General features: G+C 40.1%; 1 protein-coding gene across 2 annotated transcripts; it reads right to left on the reverse strand.

Annotated features, from left to right (window-relative positions):
* On the reverse strand, nt 1–25,201 carry NUP88 (nucleoporin 88). Of its 2 annotated transcripts, none has more exons than XM_033089445.1 (17): nt 24,895–25,201; nt 21,732–21,901; nt 20,757–20,882; nt 17,926–18,012; nt 14,934–15,110; nt 10,961–11,147; nt 10,344–10,491; nt 7,671–7,769; nt 6,228–6,318; nt 3,978–4,079; nt 2,140–2,298; nt 1,723–1,848; nt 1,541–1,606; nt 1,320–1,400; nt 909–1,035; nt 629–747; nt 1–174 (listed from the first exon to the last, which is right to left on the reverse strand). In XM_033089445.1, exons 1-17 carry the CDS (start codon nt 25,186–25,188, stop codon nt 111–113), a joined length of 2,223 nt encoding a protein of 740 aa, XP_032945336.1. In that variant the 5' UTR covers nt 25,189–25,201; the 3' UTR covers nt 1–110. The 2 variants fall into 2 exon arrangements, with proteins under 2 accessions (XP_032945336.1, XP_032945335.1); XM_033089444.1 differs by having other exon boundaries at nt 10,946–11,147.
* Nucleotides 25,202–25,680: the final 479 nt, after the last annotated feature.

The following is a 25,680-nucleotide window of genomic DNA, read 5'->3' on the forward strand; positions in this document are numbered from 1 at the left end:
TCATCCAAAATGCCTCTTTATAAATTAGATAATGCTACCTGTTTGTTTTACAATATGAGTTTAAGCCTTTACTTGTGTTAACTTCAGGCGTGAATCCATTCCTGCTGGTGTCAGAAGTTTATATGATTCCGGATATCATTAATTTGCTTCACCATTTGTCTTATGTGTTCACCCCTGTAAAATCATAAAGTCACTCACTTTTAGGAATACAATGAATGAATAAGGCCATTAATAAATACCTATTTTTAATAAGCCATTAATGTTAAATTAGTATTGTTGAAGTATCTTAGAAGTGCTATGCTAAAATTAACAGCTTAAGGTTTCAGTTGGATAGTAATGGTGTTTACTATTCATTTAAGGCTGACGGCAGCAAACAGTATTGCAACTGCTGGAAATATTTTTGAACATATTCACTGAGGAATACCTTGAGCACAACAAAATCATATTATAAGAAAGTCATCATTTTTGATCCACCATACTCATCTCTTAAGCCCTTATCTATCACATGGCTCCTATTCCAGTACTTCCTGAACAGGCAAATGCCAAGTAATCTTATCTGGGCAGAGAAAGGTTGACTTTGGCATAGGTTGGCAAAGGTTGATTTTAAGTGGACTCATAGTCTACTTACTCCTCCTTCAGGACGGACTGAATGCACTTCCGCTGGTAGGCACTGAGAGTGATGGTGGGTTTTTGAGGACTCAGGACCTTTTCCATCTTTCGCTGCTGATAGTCTTTTTTCATAGTAACCTTAAGTATCAAACAGAACACAGATATTTTGGCTATGGTTTGCTACAACATTTTCGTAGTATCTATTTTAGTCTGTTCTTGTACATTTTATAAAATTATTTTCTGTAGAGCAAGCAATTTACAAAAAGTACAAAATTTAGCCACCCTTCATCCATTCCTACCTGTTTGATGACATTGCCCAAATGTCGCAGTTGATCAGGTATCAGCTGTAATTCTTTCTTCATGTCTCTCTCACTATCAGAGAGAACTGGGAGCTGAGAATGGAAACTGTGAAGTACTTTTTTCATCCTTTAGAAAAGATAAGAAAACATCTCAGCTTAAGATCTCTGCTACTTAGGAGAAACACAATTATAACTCACGCTCTAATTCATGAACGTGGTGTCTGAAGGAGGCCCTGCAGGACGGGTCAGGGGAAAAGCATCTGTGCACTGTCTTCCCTGAGAGCTCAGAGCAGAGGGAGGCGCATGCACTCAATTCTGCAGGCCTGGGAACAAGTGCTCAAGCACTGTTTATACCTGAGTACTTAATAGTGGTACCTGAGTAGGGAACTGAATCTTGTACAACCCACTGACCTGTTCATGATATCTTCTTGTTTTTCCTTGGCTTCCTCATATTTGTCAGCTAAGCGCTCAGCCATTTCCCGTAGACTTTTCCTAGTGGCATAAAAATAAAACGAGACTTACAGTCCACCTTGATGGTAAAACCCCCTAATGTGGTCCGGCATTTTCCGGTGAGATACAGTCCCAGTCTTACTGAACTACTGTTTTTTTCTCACCCTGGTTTTGGCACTTACCTTTCCTCTCGACAGTAATTGAGATCTTCTAGTTGTTTCTTTTTTTGGTCACATAGTAATTTGACCCTTCAAGAGCAAAAAAAAAAAAAAAAAAAAAAAAATCAATCAGAAGCCAGGTCCAGGCCACTATACAAGTGTCAGCTACCTGCCAGGAGCTGGCGTGCGAGTGAAGGCCATCCTACCTCCGCTGAATCTCCTCCTTTGCCAGGTCCTGTTTAAGAATGTATTGCTCTCTGAACACTTGGGTGGCTCTGCTGATGAGCTGAAGACACTCCTCGGGAGGAGGGGCCGTATCTTTTTCAGATGATCTTTAAAAAAAGTTTCTACCATTACTCCTTAGCTGAGTAAAACAATTAAAAATAGACTCAAGTCATAGCTGCTGCTTTCCCTTCTTTTTATACTTTTATTTACCATTCTCATGTGCCTTTATTCTTTTCCTCTATTCACTAGCTGATTAAATATGCCCTATGTTTCTTCTAACTCTAATAGAGCAAAAAGTACATGAAGTAAAATAAATAGATGAGCACAGAAAGGACAAACAGTAATTACGAAAACAGAGGTGAACCAGTTCTTAAAACCTATATATCCAAATCCCATACTTCAAAAATGCTGGATTTGCAACACTACGTTGCAAAATGCTTCTAATATGCTTTTCAAAACAATCTGGGGATTCAGCCAGAATTCGGAGGGGAGACTCTGCCACTTCGACATCTTCTTGCATACAAAGGAGGGGAGGAGACGCTGGATGGACTGTGCTTCTGCAAAATACAAACAAAATCTACCATGGAGTTATTTACTGTAAGTATTATAGGAAAGCATGAGCCACATTTATCCAGAACTCCAAAAATCTAACAAATTCCAAAATGTTACTTGTGTAAGAACAGAACTCACGTTTTCTGCCTTTGAAGAGGTCACCTTGGGAAGCTATTCCCTTATTCTAACGCAACCATTTGTCAAAGCATTTTGGACTCTGTCACTTAAACTTATTTTTGTCAAGATCAAGGCAGCAGAGAGTATACATTTATTATGTACTCTTTTGCAAGGACTTGAAGGCCAGTTATATGCCAGTCACAAACATAAATGAATCACTCATTTCCTAGGTATAATTTAGATTTGATCAAACCCAATACTCAGCCAGATAACCACTATATGTACCATATTTGCTCTATATAACTTGATTTCTAAAAATTACATCCACTCAAATATTACAAAAATTCACAATATTACAAGTATTCACTTTCAGAAAGCTTGAAAGATTGTAAACGTTAACAACATGATAGGTGACTTTTGAATGCAACAATCTGGGAATTTGTTAAACAACATAGAAAAGTATTTCAGGGACTCAGAAACATGATTCGAATGTATCTAGATAACTAATATTTAAGAGTTTTCCTTTCCTTTGGAATTCATGTTTTTATTCTGAAGTAATCTAGTGTGAGTAGGTCTTATTTCACAAAAGATAGGATGGGTTTTTTAAAAACATGCTTGCAAAAGACAAAATTTTTTTTTCCAGTGATTTCATTACTTTTGTTTAGTCTCGCTAGAGTTTTTAGTCTCTTTTAGGATCAGTAGCACAAAATTCATACAGATTTAGTTTCCTGTCCAAATAGTATAACTTGTCAATCTTCAAAGAGCACAGGCATTCCTTGAAGGACCGTAAATTAATGGCTATATTTTGAACTGTCAGTGTCTGGAAGCATATGCTTTGAATGGACATCAAAAGACTAGGAGGCTCTAATGTTCAATGTTGATGGCGCGTCAGGGACTCCTGTTCCTGCATTTGTACAACTCAGAATGGCATTCCACAGCTGTGGAAAAAGAAAAATGGTGCTTATAACGTAATCTGAGTTCTTCAAGGAGGAGGATTATGAGATCAGCCATATACCACCTGTCTTCCAGAGCTTACACATTCTCTCAGGTCCCTCTGAGCCTGGCAGAGACGGAGAAATTAAAATGTATGGATTTAGAGTCAGAAACCCTGCATTTGCAGCCTACCTCAGTGTGTTACTTCAGCATTTACTTAACCTCTCGAGCTGTTTCCTCTTCTACAAGATGGGGTAACAGTGCTGTCCTTTGGGGTTGATGATTACAAGAGACAATGCAGGTAAATGGCTTACTTCTAAGCCTGGCACAGGTTAGAGCTTGATAAACATTAAATCTAATTCATAATATTGGAGTTCAATATTTAACTTTAGTATTCTTTCCCACACTTTGAAGTAAAGCTCTTGACTTTGGCTAGCTCAGGAAGATACCAGAAATTATGCCTAAAACAAATCTTTCCAGAGATGTGAGGAACAACAGAAATATCTGCCCTTCCAAGCCTCAAGTCAGAAGCCAAAGCATAAACCAAGTATCTTCAAGCCAGGGAACGGGGGCATTTTTCCAGCTTAGATTCTCCAGAATGAAAAATTGTGTGGGAATACAAAACGGTACATACAATAAAGGCCTTATGAGGCATTCGTAGGTACTGGTGATGCAGATCATCGTGGGCCCCAGAATGTCAGGGACAATCCAGAATCCTCGGATCGGAGCCGGCTGCCTGGAAAAACATAGGCAGTTAAGTTATAAAACAGCAAATGCAATGGCTCCAAAAGCAACGACATGGTTGAGGTTCGCCACCTTCTCAGGCCTGGGCTACCAGCTGCCAGGGACATGTCATCAGTGCAGTAACCTCAAAGGTGGTGACTTGTAATACTTACAGCTCTGATCGGTTTGAAACAGCTGTCACTTAAGTCTAGAGGCCATCTGAGTTATAAGTCCCTCAGGAAGCCAGAGCCTCATGCCGCCCACTGTAATCTCAGCAGCTACCATGTTACAGTGCAGTTAATTCTGTGCGTCTTTCTGCCCAATGTGCACAGAAGTCCCCGCTACCCCTGGATGTCTAGCTCAGTGCCCAACCCAGATGAAGTGCTCAGAAACTGGTGACTACACAGAACTTCAGTCTCACATTAAAAACCCAGTGCAGCCCAACGTCTGTCACAGGACTTACGTGCACAGCCTGCATCTTGCTCTCAATCTTGGCCCTTACTTCACTGAAGAAACTCAGGACCTCAGAGAGGAAACGTCTTTCCTGCCAACACGCTCTCCACTTGCCCCCGTGCTCAGCCCCGCCCAGCACGTGCCTGCCCCTGGACTGATGATGCTGTCTACCCACCTCTTCTGAGGACGGCCCCATCGCCTCTAGTTTCAAAATCTCCCTATTGTCTATTTACCCTCAGCTTATACACACGCTCACATCTCAATTCCATTCAAAATACTCTACTGTAATTTCAAGCTCCCCCGGAGCTATTCTTTCTCCTCTTCCCTTTCGAATCAGCAGTCTTTAAATTGTGGCTTATAATACTATTTCTCTTCTATATCTCTCATTCACCTTTTCTGGGGGGAGGGGTGGTGGTGGTCGGGGAGTCTGCGAGGTTAATAAATGTCTCTTTTCAGTATGAAATCTACACATAGAAGAGTGCAGGTATACACTATACCCATTATCCACGTCAACAATTAGAACCACGTACGCAGTGGCCTAACATCTCCCACGTGACCCTCCCTGATCATAAGCTTTCATTCCTCAGAGAAGTAATCACTATTCTGACTTTTATCACATTCATGTTCTTTGCTTCATAATTTTCCTATCTACGTATTCATTCTTAAGCAATATTGCTTAACTTTACCTGTTTTTGAAATGTATATAAGTGGAATTTTATTATCTATTTTCCCCATTCATTTTTAAACCTGGTGCTACCCTCCCCCACCCCCAAAAGGGCATCCCTGATATTTTTTCCTTCGGGTTCTCCTTCAATCCTTCTGGCAGTCCTTGACTCGAGTTTCCTTTCTGGCCTCCTCTATCTCCACTCACTGGTTATAAGAAAGTATCGCTCGAGACTCTCTTCCCGGGTCTGCTCACTCCTTCGAGGCCCTTTTCTGAGTAACCTTCACCAGTCACAGCTCCAGTGCCGACAATTCTCACATCCACACCGTGCTTGCCCAGACCACCCCACATTCCAGAGCTATGTGTCCAACCATCACTGGACTCCTCTGCGTGGGTGTCCTACAGGAACAGAAAACTCCGAGTGCCACATTAACACATCTTCTGTCTTCCCAAACACACTCTTTCTCCTGTCCCGTTTTTCTGAAGGGTACCACGTCTACCCAGTTATCCCAGGTAGAGACCTGGGAGTCATTCTAGATATCTCTATTCCAGTCATCAAATATTTAGAATATCTACCTACTAGGCACTCCGACAGACACCAAGTATACAGACATGAGCGGACAGGAAATAGTATGAAACAGACATGCTCTGCTGTCATGAAACATATATTCCACTAGTGGTGACAGACGTTAAACTAACACAAACATCAATTTTAATGTGCTACAAAGAAAAAAGGAGAGTAACAGGAGAACACTAAGTTAGACTGGGGAAGCAAGGAACCCTTCCTAAAGAATTAAGTTACAATTAGAAAGAAGAAGAGTTAACCAAGTGAAGACAACAAACTTGGCTGCGACTGGGAAAATGCCTTCCAGACAGAGGACACACTATATGGAATGGTCTTGAAGCAGGGGAGAGCTCTGGATGAACATCTGATGAACTGATACTCTTAGGGGTGAGTCTGCATGCAAGTGTGATGTATATACACGTATGTGAATTACTGAAACAAACGACTGTTACCTGTATACAAGAAGAGAAGGTTCCTACCTGCACGGCAATGGCTTCGTACAAAGGATGTGCTCTACAAAGCACTTCTGTTCGGTAGCAAGTTCTTGTAAACTATCCTTATCCTCTTCATCTACAAAGGAACATGTTATCACATGATGTAAGTTAACTGACACATCAAAGTCTCCAAATTAAAATGCTGAAGATACTAGTTACATGTAATTAAGTACTTGTCTCAGACCATTGCTTAAGGACTATGTCTTTCTGACAGAAATCTTTCCATAGGGGTCTAGATTTCTGCCCCAAGAAGGTAAATGGATTTTCCTCGGCCAAGTTTCTAAATGCAGAAATGTTTCACTGAGGAGAACAAACCCAGAAATCATTCCTTTCCAGTCTCTTCCTCACCCACACCAATATTATTTCTATAAGTTTTTTCAAATGTAATTCACTCAACTCACCCATTTAAAGTATATAATTCAATGGGTTTTTAGTATATGAAAAGAATTGTACAACCAGTAAGAAACCCCCATACCCATTAGCAATCACTCCCCAGTTTCTGCCAATCCTCCAGACCAAGGCAACAACCACTAACCTACTTCTAGCTCTGTGGACTTGCCTGTTCTGGACGTTACCAATAAATGGAAGCATACGACATGCAGTTGTTTGTGACCGCCTTCTTTCATTCAGCATAATGTTTTCAAGGTCTTCCATGCTGTAGCATGTGTCAGCACTGCATTCCTTTCTACTACTGCTGAGTAATATTCCATTGCATGGGTATACCATATTTTACTTACCTAATCATCAGCTGATGGACACTGGCTATTTGGCTATTATGAATAATGCTAACAGGAACACTCCTTTACAAATTTTTGTGTGGATGTGTTTTCATTTCTCTTAGGTATATACTCAGGAGTGGAACTACTAATTCAATCTCTTTACTTGTTCAAGTTTTCTACTTCTTCAGTCAGTTTTGGTAGTCTATGTCTTTCTATACATTTTTCCATTTCATCTAGGTTATCTAATTGGCATGCAGTTGTTCATGGTATTCTCTTACAATTTTTTTTTTTTTAATTAGGAAATATTGGGGAACAGTGTGTTTTTCCAGAACCCATCAGCTCCAAGTCAAGTCGTTATTTTCAATCTAGTTGTGGAGGGCGCAGCTCACTGGCCCATGTGGGAATTGAACTGGAGACCTTGGTGTTATGAGCACTGTGCTCTAACCACTGAGGCCACCAGCCGCCCCTCTCTTACAATCTTTTCTATTTCTGTAAGATCAGTAGTAGTATCCCCTCTTTCATTCTGAATTTTAGTAATTTCAATCTTCTCTCTTTTATTTCTTGGTCAGTCTAGCTAAAGGTTTGTCAATTTTGTTGATCTTTTCAAAGAACCAACTTTTGGTTTCATTGCTTTTTACTATTATTTTTCTATTCCAAACTACTTTTTGATAGAGTCTGTGAAACATAATGAAAAGTAAAGAAAACTCACCTGATACAAGAAATTTATGAAGTTTATGAATCCAAGTTAGCCCAACACTGTGTACACCAGCATCATGAGTACAATGATATCTTGAGGGACACTTGGGATCTGCAAATGGAATCATTAATGACATAAAGGTAGCCATTAGAAAACTGAAAGACTCCACCTCAGCAGCCCACAAACACAGTTGTTGACAGAAACAATGGAAGATCTACAGGACCTTTATATTGTGGCACTATGTCAGGGGTTTTGAAATTTTAAAATTTGAACTCAATTTTCAAATATATTTTAAGTATTTTTAGAAGTGTAATTAATAAACGCAAAATGTTATTTTTTAAATAGTAACACAATAGAAGTCACCAAAACGTAAGTACTTGCTGTCAGTTAACTCATTTATGCCCTTCTGTCCACCTCTGTGCTATTTACAGTTCTTCAAAATAAAATGGTGATTAAGATTATAGCTCTGCAGGAAACCTATGCTCGCACATGGCTACTCACGTGAGATTGCTGAAGCAAGTGCACGCCGACAGCACAGGGACTAAAAGGACTTCAGGGCAACTGGTTAATGACTAGTTCTGTCACAGTACATACAGTACGTCAGCGGTGAAATGTGAAGTTCTACTTGTCTTGAGAATGTTGTCTTACAGATAGTTTTTAAGTTTTGAATACAATTTTTGTTTGATAATTATTTATATTTATAACTAGAAATATGAGCATTGTTACATAATTATAATGCAATTTTCTATACTTTTGAGCCCTATTATCAGTAAGACTATCCCAAGACTGAAAGATGAGCAACTGGAATACTTATTATTAATTATAAGTATTTATTTCTGTGACTCAAGATTTTTAAAACATTAGATGACTAAAACAAGATACAGAAATAATGTATATGCTAAAGCTGATTTAAGATGGCAACTGTCATCCATAAGCCCCTAAATTAAAATATTGTTTTATCTAGCAGCCTCAGTTGCTTACTGTTGAGTTTCCAGTGATAAGTGTATTATTTTTATCTGTTTTATGTGTTGGGATTCTGCATAACACCTCTGCACACACAATTATGCTATAAGAAGTTGAAAAACTCCTGGTCTGTGGTAATCATATCTCTGTACCATAAAATACTGAAAAGCTTCTTTTCATTTGCCCACACTTGAGACTTAATTGAAGGCCCAAAATCATCTCATTAGGTCTACCACTGCTTACAATGGCATTTCAAAATGTGTCTGTGGTGCTGAGGTCAACAGAAAAATGTGAATATTGGGATGTAACAGAAATCAGTTATGAAAAAGAGGCAAAATTAGTAACTGAAGTAGGAAATTTGCTAAATACTCCCCCACATGTTGTACGGTAGTTTATTCCACTTATGTCATTAAAAATCTGACTTTCAGTGACTGTATATGCTGTAAATACAAATGTGAACAAGTCAAAAATTCATTAGTTTCACATATGAAAATGTTAACTCTCATCTCAAGATAAAAATGCCTACATTTAACATTTCTCAAAGATATATATATGTATCTCTAAAGGGAACCAATTAGTTTTTATTACTTTACCTCACTCACTAGGTCTTAATTCCCTCATCTACAAAACAAAGTTCCAAGACTCAAACACTGTTTAATTAGACACCCCCAGTGAGTTCTCTTTGTTGGTTTATTATATAAGGACTACTATCCCCTTAAATGTTTTGGCTATACTTGAATAGAGTTGAAGCCATTATTACCAAACCTAGGCAAACTGGCTATTAGGACTGTAAGCAGGTTAGGTCTGACTGCTACAAGATTAAACTCCCTCTCTCTCTAATGGACAGAAGAAAACTATGACAGGTACATCCAATTATTCCAGACTGAGTAAGCTTTGTTCCTCATTCATCAGAATCTTTGTTCCAGAGAGAAGACAAGATCCCAGAAGAGACGCTGAGAATAGGTGGAGGGGCAAATAGGAATACAGGATTTTTGCGTTAGAAGAGCCCATAAAGATCCCCTGATGTTATCCCTATTGTTTTCAGAGGAGCAAACTGAAGACCAGAGAGGCTGAGTAAATGCCCAATACTACAGGCATATTAATATTAGAGCTACAGCGAAAACCCAGTACACTCCAGATTCCTAGTCACACACCCCTTCCATTCAGCCACTGTGTGAACAGCACATTCTTTGATTGTCTCAGTTGTTTATCCAAAAGCTCCCCAGACGAACAGAAATAACTGCCCAGAGGATCTGAACCAACCCAGGTAGGAAGGGAAGAAAGAAAAAAAGCAAAGAAAAGAAAGAAAGAAGACAACATTCAAACCGGGTCTGGGTATATAAGAAGATACTGTGTTCTAAAAAATGAAGAAAGCTATTTTAAAGAGATACCTTCGTATCAGTAGAACTTGATTTTTAAAATTTATTCAAGTTTGCATACATTTACATATTTGAATCATGAAATATATTTTTGATTGGACTAGGAATAATTCACTATTATAAATCTGGGTAGATCCACACTGAAGACCACTATCTTAAAACTTAGGAAATTTTTTCAGTCTTCCCTGAACATACAGGGTCATGTAATAACTAAAAGGCCAAAAGAACCCAGTCAAATTTTTAAAGGCTGGAACCATAGAACAAATAAATGACAGGGAACAAATTTGTGACAGTCTTGGTATAAATCTAATGGGATAAAATATTAATTTAGTGAATGCCCTACCTCTGTGAAGTTTGATCGGACAAGAAAAGTCAGAATCAAAGGGCTCATCCTCTCCAGACGCCAGTTTCAGGGCAAGCTCCAACTCAACACACTCAAACACATACAGAGAAGGGACGAGGTCGGCCCTGCAATCCCAGGACTTTTCTGACTATAAAAAAAAAGCATTGTAATTTTAGTCTTTCATGTTCATTTGAAAATGTACACAATTAAAAACAGAAGCAAAAACAGCTGGATCAAGTAGTGCTTTCAAATTCTTAATTCCACCCCCTACTCTGACAGTGGCTTGTTATTCTTGAGGGGAAAGAAGTCTCTCTTCTCTTAGGAAGACGTAAATAAGGAAGTTTAGAGAAGAGCCAATACAGTGACTCAAAGGTTCTTTATATATGTGATTGAAGAATGCAACTTAAGAGTTCAGAAAGAAATATGCAAGTTGGTGGAGCAACTAAGTTGGGCACCTTCTAACTTGCCCCATTTAAATTTTTAAACGGGCTTCAATTAATTTTAATCGTTTAATTTCCAAATTATACGAAGTGTCAGGTATACACTAAGAGTCCTCATACATGAAGCAGTCAGACTTGTGGATAAAGGACACAAATACCCACACTAGCCAGACTCACTGTTTGTTCATCTTCCTCTTCCCCTTCCAGCACCACGCAGTGATAGAGCATTCCTGACTCAGTAGCAATCACGAGGGTGTGGGGGACACAGGGCAAGCAGAGGATAGCACAAGCGTCATAACCGTAGTTATCTTCAGCTGCAGGATGCATGGGCAACGGGCCTAACAGCTTTCCGATGATCCCAGGGCTGAAGAAAGAGGGAAACATATTTGAGTGAAACCGTGTTGACAGAAGACAACCATGCCCATCACTTAAAGCCTTTTTGACTCTGTCTTTCTCCAGCTGTTACCCCCTAACTAAAAACAGTGTATTTCCAATGGCTCCACTTGATTGCTTTCCTGGTGCTTCTCAACTGGAGATAATTTTTCCCTCAAGGGGATACTGGCAATGTCCGAAGATATTTTTGGCTGTCACAACTGGGGGTGTGGGGATAGAGCCCCAGAGAGCAGTTTCCAGGCTCTCGGCCTCACGTGGAAAGGTGCTGGCTCAGGTAGTAGGTGGCCATCAGCTGTGACTAGTTGGCCATCGGCTGTTACCGGTTAGCATTAGCCACTGATATAACTGCCGTGGCTAAGCTAGCAAAGTAATGTGGTGGTGTAGTGGTGTCGTGGCGTGGCGGAGTGTGGATTATGGATTGCAGTTAGCATGGCGGACGGCAGCTAGAAAGTGAGGTTTGGTTGGCAGGGACAAGTGGACGTCGGGCTGAGGATCGTGTGGCTCCTGCCTCCTGTGTCTCCAACCCAGCCGCCAGCGAGACTATAGTGGTATGACTCCCCTATCTATGGCTCTGTGGGTGTTCCTTTTTGGCCTCACCGTGTCCTGCGTTCTTATGTGGGGAGTGGGACCAGAGACCCCACAGGCAACCCTATGTGACAGAGAGGATGGAGGGAAGGAGAGAGGGTGGATGACTGGTGTCCAGAGATGCTGCTAAACACTCCCCCAGAGGACAGCCCCCTACAACAAAGAATTACTCGGCTCAAAACGTCAATAGCGCAGAGGCTGAAAAACCCTACCCTAACTTCATTACAGTTCTGCCTTCACCACTCCACTGAAGCTGTTCTCTGGTCAAAGTTACCAATGAGATTCTAGGTGCTAAATCCAAACGGCACTTAGCTTGACCTTCTGCTGCATTTACCACTAGTTAACAATGCTTGCTTCTTAAAACCTCTAACACCTGTAGCAATTTTTCTGAGTTCTGTCTTCCTGCCCCTCTGAACACACCGTTCTAATTCCTTTTTCTAATTTCTGTCTCGTAAGCATTAGTAGTGCTTACCGCTCCTTTTTGTCTAGTAAGCCTCCGGTTTTCACTGGCAGACCTCAACCATGAAAAAAAGTATTGCTGCTGTAAGCCCTGGTCTCTTCAAAATACACCGTTACATGACAGCATATTAAGCTACGCGTGGTTTTAACTACTACCTCCGAGTATAGTCTGATGACTCCCAAATTTTTTCTTCTGACATGTAGCTTATCTTTAGGGGCTTCAGACCCACATATTTAATTGGATTAGACAAACATATTTATTGAGTGCTACATGACACCCCCAAGGACCTCATGGTTTAGCTAGAGAAGGAGACATTTAACTAGAACTACTATACCATATGGTAAGTATAAAAAAGCAAGGATTTACAGGGCACAATGGAACACAGAAAGGTACAAAGAAAGTGAGGTGTGTAAGAAAGGTATCAAAAACAAGTAAGATCAATGGGGAAAGGGTATGTTCTGGGAAGGAGGGAAAACATCCCAAGCCAGGAAGCAGCATATACAAAGTCCTGGAGGCATGAAAGATAAGGGATTAACAGGAAGGAAACTTCGCTTAGTATGATGGGAGGCGAAATACAAAGTCTAAGGCAACAGAAAAGTAGGGAGGCAAATATTCAGTCCTGGCCTTTAGAGCAGACGGTCTCGTTTGCCACAGTAAAGTGCTCAGAATCCATCTGTTGGGTGACAGTGTGTCACTAGAGGTTTAAATCAAGACTGATGGAGTTTCACTTTACTAAGATTAATCTAAGAGTGAGCAGTAGTCAGGAGAATGACATGGAGGAGACCAAAATAGGATTCAGGGCAACTATTTTAGAATGACTGAGGCAGAAGATGATCAGGGGCTGAAGCAAGGAAAAGAGAACGCAGAAAAGAAGGTGCACTTTCGATAAATTTTCATGATAAAATCAATAGAATTTTGGGACCAGACTGGATGTAAGAGGATGTAGATGGTGCAGGTTTGGGGCTAAGATTACTAGGTAGGTGATAATGCGGACAAATGGAGGCCAAGTGGTAAGAGGAAGAAGGGGGAGGGAGGGTAATAACGTTACCACAAAAGCCTCACAAGAGACAGATCACGCGTGGAAGGTAGAGAACACTTCTGTCAAGGAGAATGCAGTTGGTCGTGAAGCCCCACCATTCTGCAATCTATCAAGCTCTTTCATCTGTTTCATCTTTATCATTTTGCATACTCTCTTCTCTCCTGGAACCACTTCTGCTCCTGTTTTTACCTAGTGGATCCTCCTCAGGTATAAGCTTTTGTATTAATATCTTCTCAGTCGTCCAAGACAGGCAGGCCTAAGCATGTACTCTGTCCCAATCCTACGGTGCCCTGTGACGCCTGGAGCATACTGCACTGCACTAGTTATTGGTTTGTCATATGACTTTCCAGTAGACCAGGAACCACACAGCAGGGATCTTGCCTTCAATCTTACATTCTCATCTGCCACACAGCAGGCCCTGAATAAATGTCTGCTGAGTTGATTTATAAATGAATAAACTACAATGTTCAGCCTTTGGTGTTCAGCCTTTGGTGAAAGTTACAAACTTTCCCCAAATTCTTATCCTCTATTGACACTAACTCTCACTATGACAGGTATCTTCTTTCCAGTCCTGTATTTCCAACTGTCTATGAAATATTTCCGCTTTACTGGGCCAATACTGTGTCAAACGGACTATTTGTAATAATAAATCTTCTTCCCCCAAATTAGCTGCCCTTCCTGACCTCAGTATTTCTGGTAGTGGCTCATTCCCTTATCCAAATAATAACAAAATTGTATTGATCCTTCCTTTGTAGAATCTACTATGTTCATTTCTCCATTTGCATTACAACCATCCTACTTCAAACTCTTGTAGATTTTAAGCTAAATTTTACAACAGCCTCTTTAAAAGTCTTTCTGCCCCAGTACCTTCCCAGTACCAATTATTTTAGCCTTCTCTTACTACTGAGAAACAATCACTAGCTTCCTACTACACCATTCCTACAGAAAAAAACCTTCATATTTCTTAATTAAGTATTTAACTCCACTAAATTTTCCCTGGGCAGATATTTCTAGCTTTACCATTTAATGTCCCCTATGTGAATCCTCTGCTCCAGACCCAAATGTCTAATCATGGAACCCTGAATGACACTTACACTTGCTTATTTTCATTCCCTACTTCATGCTGCCCTTGTGATTAAAATGGTCTTACCCTTCCTTCACGCTTCATTTAATCCTGCATTAGACCTTTAAGTCCCACATGACATCAGTGCTTCTTTATGACAATTTCCTTTACTTCTTCAGTCAAGATGATCTCTCCTTCCTCTGGGATGTGTCCATGTACCACTAATGTGGTACAGTTATCTTTTCATGTGTATATCTCTTCCCCACAACTGGGATATAAGATACCACATTACCATGTCTAACCACCCCATGGTGCCTTGTTCACATAAGATACACAATAAATACTTTTTTCATTGATTAGACTTTGTAAAAACAAATCCAGTTTTATCTTAAGTGATTATTTAAGAATTCTACTGAACTTACCTCAATAATATGAGTAAATGAAAGGTCATATGATCTGTACCAAGTCTTTCTCCAAAATATCAAGCCAAGCATTGAAAGTTTGCAACACTTCCACAAACTCAAAAACATGGATCCCAAGTGCGACTACGACAATCTCTCGTGGAGCACAAGCTGGGCTTCCTTTCCGGTGGGTTACCTCCTCAACTTACCTGTGTAACAGACTGACGTATGTAAGGAACGTCTCCCCATTCTCATACAAGATGTACAGTGGGTATGCCACTACTTCATCTTTGCCTTTCTGTCCAAATATATTCTTCGGGACTGCTGCCAGTGGCCCAAAGTCAAATGCAACTGCTGTCTCTCCTAGAGAGGCGGTGTATGCCCTTCTGAAAAGAGATTTAAAAACCAGCTTGTTACAAACAAAACAACATGTCCAATCATAGGAGGTGGGATAGGATTTGTATTCAATGGAGTGAGAAGACAAAAAATTATGATTATGAAGAATGATAAACAACACTGGGAAATTCTTATAAAATTAAATGAAAGACAAAGGCCATAAAATTATATAGTGCTACTTTAATTTTAAACAGTTTATATGTAAAGACACACAAATAGTAAAATTATACACATTCAGGCATGCATAAACACAATAAGGAAACAGGAAGAAAACATATGAAAACACCAATAGTTATCCCTGAGCAGTAGGATGCATTCATTCCACAAATATTTACTAAGTACCTACGCTGTGCCAGGCGCTGTTAGGCTCTGGGAATATATCAATGAATTAAACAAAGGCCCTGCCATCTAGTGAGAGAGATGTACAACGAACAGAGAAGAAATAAACACATAAGAGAAAGTCAGAAAATGATGCTATGAAGAAAAACTAAAGTAGGGTCAGAGGGTATTGCTGGAGGTGCTACTTTGGACTAGGTGCTCTGGGAAGGCCTCTGATAAGGTGACATCTGAGCAAAGCTTTGAAGGCAGTAAGGGAACAAGTCTGTGGTTCCATAGGGAAGGAGCAGTTGGGAGAGGGAAGGACACATGCAAAGGCTCTAAGTGGGGAGGCGGTCCATGTTGTCTAAGGAATGGCAAGGAGGCCAAGACAGAGGGAGGAATGAAGCTGGGGTTGGGGTGGCGTCGGGGGCATCCCTGTAGGCCCTGCAGGGCCACGATAAAGACTCGGGGAAATAAATGGGTGTGGAGAGCAGGAAAGCAGAAGGATCTGATTTATACCCAAAGTATTACTCTGGCTGCTATATTGAGGAGACTATAGGAGATTACAAAAGATTTCATTTTTTCCTTAATACTTTTCTGTAGTTTTCCCAATTTTCTACAATAAATATATATTACCTTTATAATCAGGAAAGACAAATGATAAAACATGCTGTTTTTATAATTTTAAGTTTTAGTATAATTGGTTATCCCAAAAATTTCCAGTTTAACACGAGGTTAGTGAATATGGTTAAAATAAAATCACAATTTCATGTAGCTGTGACAGTCAACATCATTCTAAGGTATTATAAGTAATATATCTTAGTTTCTTTATCACATGGAAAGGTATTTGGTATCAGAAAGCAAAAAATGAGAAATCCCAACATCCAGAATAAAAGAACTGCCTGAGTTAAAGTAAAAAAATCAAGACAATGAATGGGAATAAACAGACATAGAAGTTAATTTAAAGAGACTTAAACTACTCCCAAGCCATCAACATTTAACTGGAACTTAATAAATACAGTAATAATGTATCTAATAGTGACAGTAGGTATCAATCAATGAGGACTTACTCTGTGCCAAGACCATGCTAAGCACTTTTTATGCATGATCTCATTTATTCTGCACAATAATCCTAATAAAGAAGCACTGTTATTATTCATTATATTCATGGAAGAGTTACGGAAATGAGGCTTAGTGCAATTGAGTAACTTGCCCAGATGCCACAGCTGAGATCGGAACCTACGGGTGCTGACAGCAGAGCCAAAGCTGCAACACCTGCATCACTCTACGGCCTCTCCCCTAGGCAACGTGTCGTCAAAGGAGGTTGATAATCTATGGCAACACACTGCAGGGGAGCAAATACCTGACCCCAGAACAGGACCGATCAGCACCAGAGGCAGTTATTTCCCCATTCTGAAGACAGATGCACTGGAATTTAAGAAGCTGGTGCTATGACATTAGAATCATTTAACTGAAATTTGCAGTTCTGGGACTATCAAGGAGAATCAAAGTGGCTCCAGGTTGGTGGCAACCTCTGACCCTTAGCAGCAGCAGATGGAAATCCTCTGTGGAGGAAGACACCCCAACTCTGGCTCCCAATATTCCCAAACATTCAGATCAAGAAAACATAAGCTCACAATTAGAGATCAGCAATCACAGGAGGAAGCCACCATGATTGTGGGTCAGGAAGAAGAACCAATACATATTTAGATCCCCACGTCACCCCCACAAGAACTTCGAAGATTAAAAATGCCAAATACAGAATAGCTATTATGAAATATTCAAAGGAATAAATGTTAAAAAACCAAAAATAAGCCTATTAGATACAACCACCATGGAGACACAAAAAGAACTAAATGGAACTTCCAGAAAGATTGCTACTAAAAAGCTTCACTCTACATGCACACACTGTGGGTGACCATGTGTGGTAATCACCAGAAAGACTGATCAGGAGGCCAGAGGAATGGGGTTTGTGAGTTCAAAGGGTGATTCTTTAAAGGTCAAAGTAGCGAGGAAGGTGCCCCTGTAGTGGGTAAGAGAAAAGAAAGAAGCCAGGGTCACAGGAGAATCAGAAGGGCCACCTACGCTCCACTCCAGGTTCCGGGATACCAAAGGCTGGTCTAGGAGTTCAGCAATTGTCTCTTCACAGAATGAACAGCGGGGAGGCCTGTGGCCCAACACTCTTACCTTTCACCTTTTCTGTACTTTTGCAATGTTATAATTTATTTTCTTATTCAAGATACAACAGTTTCAGCCACTCACATTTCAGAATTTTCTTAAAAACAGATCAAGTTGGTAGTTACAGTGACAGTCAGATCTGTAACTTTTTGATACTTATTCACAGTGCTTACTTTAGCTTACTTCTCACATTACCAAAAGCATGCTCAAGTCACCTCTGGAAAACCTTGCAATATCTCTGGTAAAATTGCATTTACAATACCAATAAACTAATCTGAAAAGCATTTCATGACATAAATAAAAACTTACCCTTTGTTGGGTATTAGACTTTCTTCTTCTGCTTCTGAAAGTATGATAACCTTAGTGGGTGTCTGGGGTTCACGTAGAGAGTAAATTCTAGCAATCAAAAGAGAAGAAAGCCAGCACTTAAAATTCTTTCATTTCCCAAAATTGTCTTTTCTTCTACATCTAGTCAGTTTGTGAGAATTTTTCTACGAGTTATCACAACCATTTCTTTGCCAAAGGTCTTGCTGTTACTGACAAAGTAGACTACTTCACTTGCTCTTTAACATTGTAGGAAGGTTTCCTTAGGACCTGAAGAAATTCTCTATCCTCATTAAACTTCTTTATTAGTGCACCTCTCTCTTCCATCCTAAGTCCTTAGCCATATTCACCTTATCTAGTAATCTCACTATAGCCCCTAAGGTCGCCAGCTTCCCTTCAATTATAATCATTTTTCTCTGCCTGTCAGACATCAAATCTCATTAGAGAAGGAACCATGTTTCACTATTTTGGCCAGCAGAGTGAGTGGCGTGTAGCCTGCAATCTGTACATGTTTGTGTCATATTAAAGACACAATATTATGTCATCCTTATTTTCTTAAGGGAAGTATAATACTGAAAAAAATTTAATTCACCAAAATCATTTTAATTTAAAATAACTTAAATTTTCACAGCGTATATGGCTATTGTAAAAAGGAGGAAGAATTTTCAAAAGGCCAGTAATATTATTATTAAAAATCCAATGTCCCTTGTAAAGTCTTCATCAAATTAATCCCGTATTTTGTCTGACACACTAAGAATTTTTTCAACTTAGTTCCATTATCAATAAAATGCCATTTAATAAACGTTTTCAATGAAAATTTGATCCAATTGAACATACATTCGTATGGTCTTACTAGCTACCTATAAGCATCACTGACTTCAAAACACACATGAGTACTAGACAGTATGTATTGGAAAGGGGAAGAGTGAAAGAAACAGTGATGCAACAGCACACTGGGTGGGAATTTCTTGTTGCCCTGAAATTGTCAACAGGGTCCACAGTCTAGGAAAAGAAAAGTGTTAAATATACCATATCTTAAAAAATCCTTCAATAATTGAGGCCAGATACATACCTCCCTTAGAACTTAAGCGAGGAAGATAGGCCTATGTGATCTCCCACCATCTCCTTTTCCAGCAGATATGAAAGGACGACTAAGAGAGAGGGTGTCAAGGGTCCTCAGGAATACAGTACAATGTTTGTAATGGAGGGTATTCCCTCCTCCTTTTTTACCCCCAACTCCAAAGCCAAAAAGGTGGGCAAGGAAGGCTCTAACAGAAACACTCAGCCAGGTTTAGGGGTGCCGATAATAAGGGGAGATGCGTATTTCATTTCAGAGCTGAATGCCAGATGTGTTGCAGAAAACTACAAGCCACCAAGGTAGGGGAATTCTTGGGTGAAACTGACATATCCTGAGGTTGGGGGCATGTGAACACTATATGATTATCTACTTCTTATATGGAGATTTCTGAAAGAGGGAGGCGGGAGCAACCTAAGAAAGGACTATGGTATAGTATGCCCAGTTCTCTGTGGCGCTTGGAAGGCAGGGAGTAGGACCTCGGCAGTTACCAGGGCTCCACAGGACAGACCACAACGGTTAAGCTGAGAAGGAAGAAGATATCAAGTTTGGGGACACTCCATCTTGAGAACAGGTTCAGGGCATGGAGAGCTGAAAGGGCCAATGGGAGATAGCGCCTCAGTGATGGAGGGAGGGAAAGGCTAAATCCTGCCCTGGAAAACATACACACACACACCATCTGTGCAGAGAGCACCACGTCAACAGAGGCCACCAGCAGCAGATGGAACTAGATTAAACTAGGATCAAGGATATACTCCCACCCCATAACTGACACACACCCAGTTAGGTAAGATGCCTGCCTCGGCTATCCCACCATCAAGGAGTTAGACCCAGAGGAAGGAGGAGGCAGGCCCCCTCCTTACACTTCACCCCCTACCTCAAGGTGCTGGGACAAAAAGATGAACCAAAGAGTAGATCGTGCCGTCTCCACTCATTTCAGATGCCTCAAGGTCTAACCTGTGATAGGGCCAGGATGTAGTTTTGAAATAGATTTGAGATCAGTTTTAAACGGGACAGACTAAGTTTTCATAACTGAAAGTAACCAGAAAACTATGAGATCAGTATAAGATGCCAATAAGGGATCAAGAATTCAGTAGGGAAGGAAGATTTGGTAGAGCAGTTAAAAGCACTGATTAGGAAAAATAAAACTGGAGGTATTTGTACCTCAGTTACTTGAGTCTCCCCATAAACATTTGATATAAGGCAGATCCAGAAAGTTAACTGGTAACAGAAATCTCTGTAGGATTAGGGCATTAAATCAGAGTGCAAAACCTGGAAGAGGCTTTAGAAATTACCAAATCAAATCTGCTCATTTTACAAACTGGAAACTGAGGCTCCCCTAAAAAGAAGTCTAAGATCTCAAAGATACCAGTGGCACTGGGACAAGAATTCCAATCTCTCGATTCCCAATTATATTCTCTTTCCCCAATGCTACATTACCTCCAAAGTAGTGACATAAAGAAAACAGTTTAGGAAGATTAATTTAACAGTACTGACAGGTCAGATTAGGAAAGGAGAGACTGGAGGCAGGAAGACTAGTAGAGAGGGAACAGCAGTAATTAAGCATGTAAGATAGGGCAGTGAGACCATTCTTAGATGATTGAGAATGAGTTACAACAGCCATCAGATAAAGCATTCCAACATCCAAGGACTCATGTAGTGGTACCTTGAGCTATTAATTGGGAAACAGAAACAGAACCTCCCCACTCACAAAGCAGTAAGACACAGAAATAAAATTTACCTTATTACATTGTCCGATGTTAACAGCACTATGTGGGGATCCAGCATTTCACTTGGATACCAGGCAGCATGCTTTAGAGTCAGAGAGGTAGAACTGGTGAAAAATCTCTCAGCAATTGGAGTGGTACTAAAATAAAGACAACAATTTTCCAAAAACATTTTGTAGAACTTGGATGAAAAACTGTCTAAAGGAAAATCTATTTTAACATTCTTTGCTCTTCTTTCCTTCAAATTTCTTTCTCTTAAGTCTTGCTGAGAGAGCATTCAAAGCATCTATCTATTCGGTCAACATTAAAGAACCAAAACAAAAATATTTCCTAAATTGTAGAGTATTTTATACTGTACTTTACAAGTGATTTTAGGTATATTAGGTTGGTGCAAAAGTAATTGTGGTTTTTGCAATTATTTTTAACCTTTTAAACCGCAATTACTTTTGTGCCAACCTAACAGTATCTTATTTGTTCTTTAGTAACCTTGTAAGGAAACTACAAGGGCAGATATTACCATTCTTATTGTGGAAAAAAGGAAATAAGAGATTTAGAAAGGAAATATTTTAAGGGGACCCAACCTATAAGTTATGGAGCTAAAGGTGGGTTTCTACCTTATATTCTTTTCAGTAGATGTTTCAGTCTCTCACTTTTCTGGCTTTGTTGAAAAAGAAAATAATACAAAAGTAAAACTTAGTTGAACTTATGAGCAAACTGTCTGGCTCACAGATAATTAACTGCTTTTAAAAAAAATCTTATTTCTACTTACTTGAAAAACAGCCTGACTTCCAATGAGAGAGCAATGTGATAATTCAGGCAGAATAAAAGTATAATCACACCTATACTATAAACATTATTATCACGAGAGGCCAATGTGCAGACCATCTGGATTACTCAGAGTAAAATACCTTAAGAACCACTGGTCTTGAACAATTTTCTGCTTGTATTACAAATTATACAGACAAACAGTAAATGGAAATACAACTTACCTACAATTCACTGTTGATTTTCCACCTTCAAATTCAGAATTCTTCCCCCATCTTTTAGGTAATTCTAATACCATAAGTCCTTTTATTCCTATGAGTGCTATATGATGTTGTGTTGGACTTAACAAGACTTGATAGATTTCAAACAGGGGCGGATTTATGCAAAGCAATTTCTGAAATTAAAGCAAACTGGTCAAAACAGTTCATTTTAATGCAAATATATGTGGCAGTTACTTGAAAGCACAGTACTGCTTTAGTTTCCCATAACTGTAAGACAATGAAGCGTTCTGGATAATTACTAACACTTGGGCCATTAACTGATGAAATAGTTTTAACCATTTTGATTGGAATGTTATATGAAATACATCAAATTTCCCTACCTTGTTAAATAAATACTACACATAATTTCCCTTATGATCAAGCTCCAGCCTACCACTTCGGTCTCAACTCTCCATCATTCCCCACTTGTACTCCAATCAGATTAACTTGTATTTCTGGGTAATTATCATGCTTTGTTATGCCTCTGTGTCTTTGCAGAACTGTTCCTCTTTCTGCAATGCCCTCATTTTCCTTTCTTTAGCTGGCTAACATATTCTTGGAGACTCAGCTTCTAGGCACTTTTTTCCCAAGAAAATATCTCTGATCTTCTGGACAGGGATAAATGCATCTTTTCTGTAATCCTATAGTGCACCGTGGACAACTCTATTATAGTTCTTATCACCCTGCATTCTAATCATTCTTTTACTTTCTTATCCCACACAAATTATGAATTACTTAGAATGAATTACTTATGAATCTATCTTTCCTCGCTGTATCTTTAGCATAGCATATGGCATATTGCTGACTCACTCGATATGTTTTAGTGGACAAATGAAGAACTCAGAAGTATTAAGAAATTCTAACTATTGTTATAAAAAGAAATACTACAATAAGATAGAGAATGGCTTCAAGAGCAAGTAAAATGGTGCTTTACCTATGCAAATTTAATATGGAACTGCCTTTGTCTCAGCATCAAATGCCCTCAAAAAAAATTCACTTCTATTCGTACTTCCTATTTCTTCTCTCATGACCGAGTTCCCATTTTCATTTCTTTCTACTTTCAGTGATGAAAATGCCAATGTGTAGAGAATCACCCTAAGCCAAAATCCTTTTAGACAAGACTGTTCTGAATATGAGATTTCTATTGTTACTGGTATCTATAAGCCTGTTTTTTGTTTTGATTTTTAGCTGCACTTTGCTGATTCTAATCTAATGTTTTTTCTCCTGTCAGTGGTTCTTTCCTTCTTTTCCCTATCTTCTCCACCCCATTGTCTTTCTACTTGATTTTGACAGTCTATCTCAAATCAAACAAGGGCCACCTTTCTTCTGCTATAAATACAATCCAATTTACTTAAATTAGTAGGGATAATCACAGTATTTAGGGTTTTTTTGTTTGTTTATTTTGTCTCTAAGTCACTACTCATGCTTTTGTTAATGTTAAAGTTGTAATTCGTGCTAAGCTGTTTATTTGCCTATCTGAGTTTTTGATATTCTGGAGGGCTGAGGGTCATTCAGATAGCCACCAATATTTACTGAGAGCTTCTATGTCCCATGCACTCAGTGAACTACTGGAGATATCAAATGAATGAATGAATAAATAGTAAGCAGACATAGTCTCTCCCTTGGTGTTTATAGTCTAGAAAAGCAGACAATTAATAAACAAATATGAATAACTTAATCATGACTGTGCCAAATGCTGCACAGTAATGTAGGGTGCCAGTGGAATATTGTGCATCTGAAAATTACCCTGATAAACTGAAATTTTAAAGTAGATTGTAGACTTGGGGTGGACAGATGGCTCAGTTGGTTAGAGCGTGAGCTCTGGGCAACAAGGTTGCTGATTCGATTCCCAGATGGGCCAGTGAGCTGCGCCCTCCACAACTAGAGTGAAGACAACAAGCTGCTGCTGAGCTGCCGCTGAGCTCCCAGGCAGGCAGATGGCTCAGTTGGTTAGAGCGCATGCTCTCAACAACAAGGTTGCGGGTTGGTCTCTAAAGGATGGTGGACTGTGCCCCCTGGAACTAGATTGAAAACATTGACTGAACTTGGAGTTGAGCTGCGCCCTCCACAACTAAGATTAAAAGGACAACAACTTGACTTGGAGCTGATGGGTCCTGGGAAAAAACACACTGTTCCCCAATAAAGCCCCGGAAATACACACTGTTCCCCCAATAAAGTCCTGTTTCCCCTCCCCCAATAAAATCTTTAAAAAAAAGACTGTGATCAATTTTCAAAACTGCAAAAATATAGCTAGCATCTCTTTAAATTCAAATCATTTCTCATTAACAAGAATCAGGCAACGGCACACAATAGATGTCATGTGTTAGAATGAGTGCCAAGTGTTTTTTACTTTTTAACCTTTAAAAGAAAAGAATCTGTGTATTGCAAATAAACATTTCCATAAAGCAATGTTTCATTACAGCAAGTCTGGAATATTTTCTCATCACACCCACTTTCACATGCTGTTGGCTTATCAAAAACAAACAAAAATCCCTTCCGACTTTGGGGATGACCTACTTTTCTAAATGGGAAAAGAAAGAATTAACAGGGGACTCCTGCATGTCAGGCAGAAAACTTGGTGCTTTCAAATCTATTACCTGACTTGACTGATGCTCATAACAACCCCAAGAAAAAGTTAGGATTATCCCTATTATTTTATGAGTGTCACCTCAGGAATGAGGTTTCTAAGGATCACCCTACTAAAAACAGCAACTGCACCCACACTCTCTATCCTCTTACCCTGATTTGTTTTTCTTAGATCATTTGCATCACTGATATGTTATTGATTATTCCGTGGTTCTTCCCTTCCTCACAGACCCCAAGAACTTAAGCAACTTGAGAGCGTGAATTCCTGTAACTGTGTCTGGCACAGCGTGTGGGTCAAACATTTGTCTAAGAATTGAAATACGGAAAGAGAGGCTAAAAAAGGTTATATGACCATGCTAGAGCGGAATGAAAACAAGAAAGAAGAGAGACTTTTCTACTCGAAGTCGGACGTCCCACAAAGGGCACTTGAACAGCACATCTACCAGAAAACGAAAAAAAGCCAGGATGGGGAGGGAACAAAAAAAATAAAACTAGTTCAAATCCCAGCTGAAGGTCATTTCCAAGATTAACCTGGCGGTACCTGGTACTGTGAGAGGATGGGCTCCTCACCCGCGCCGCTGAGGCCCCGAAGGCGAACCACTAAGAAAGAGCTGTCTTCTCCGTCCCACAGGAAGAGTTCTCCGCCGAGGCCTAAGACCAGGTTTCTCGTCAGCAACTGCGGTGGTGACGAAGGCAATGATGAAGATGCTGGTTTCTCAGCCTCGACGGGGCTCTGGTGTTTCAATCCCTCCCGGAGTCGCGAGAACACGACGTGGTTAGGAAGCCAAGTCTGCCACAGCTCACCATCGCCGGAGAGTCCCTCGGCGGCCGCCATCTTGGCCCGACTACTCTCCTCACTCCAGTTGCTCAGCCCGCCGCTGAGCGCAGCCAATCGGCGGCCAGCCGCCCACTGCTTCATCCAATCATCTAGCAGGCATCCCGGAAACACGAGCTAGAGCTAGGGGCGGGGCGCAGGCGAGACCAGCCCATCAGGTTAGGGCATCTCTAGTGGAAAGCCAATTGCCAGTCAAGCATTTATTCTGGAGCCAAAGGGGGCGGGACGAGGTCAATAGGCCAGTGCCTGTTTAGATAAAGTTTTGGAGCCGCGGGCAGTCTAGAACCTGGGGGAGACCGTGACACTTGTGTATCTGATTGCTTATTGGACACCTCCACCTGGGTAAACCTAGCTATACAAAACCTTTCCTGAAGGCTAACCTCCCTCAATCCAGGGTGGGTTAACATCACAAATGTCACTACCTCAGTTACCCATCTTTCAGTTGCCCAAATCTGTCTCCATGTTGGGCTGGCCAGTAAGACAACACTTCCC

This window comes from Rhinolophus ferrumequinum, chromosome 21 (genome assembly GCF_004115265.2).
Source record: "Rhinolophus ferrumequinum isolate MPI-CBG mRhiFer1 chromosome 21, mRhiFer1_v1.p, whole genome shotgun sequence".
Taxonomy (NCBI): Eukaryota; Metazoa; Chordata; class Mammalia; order Chiroptera; family Rhinolophidae; genus Rhinolophus; species Rhinolophus ferrumequinum.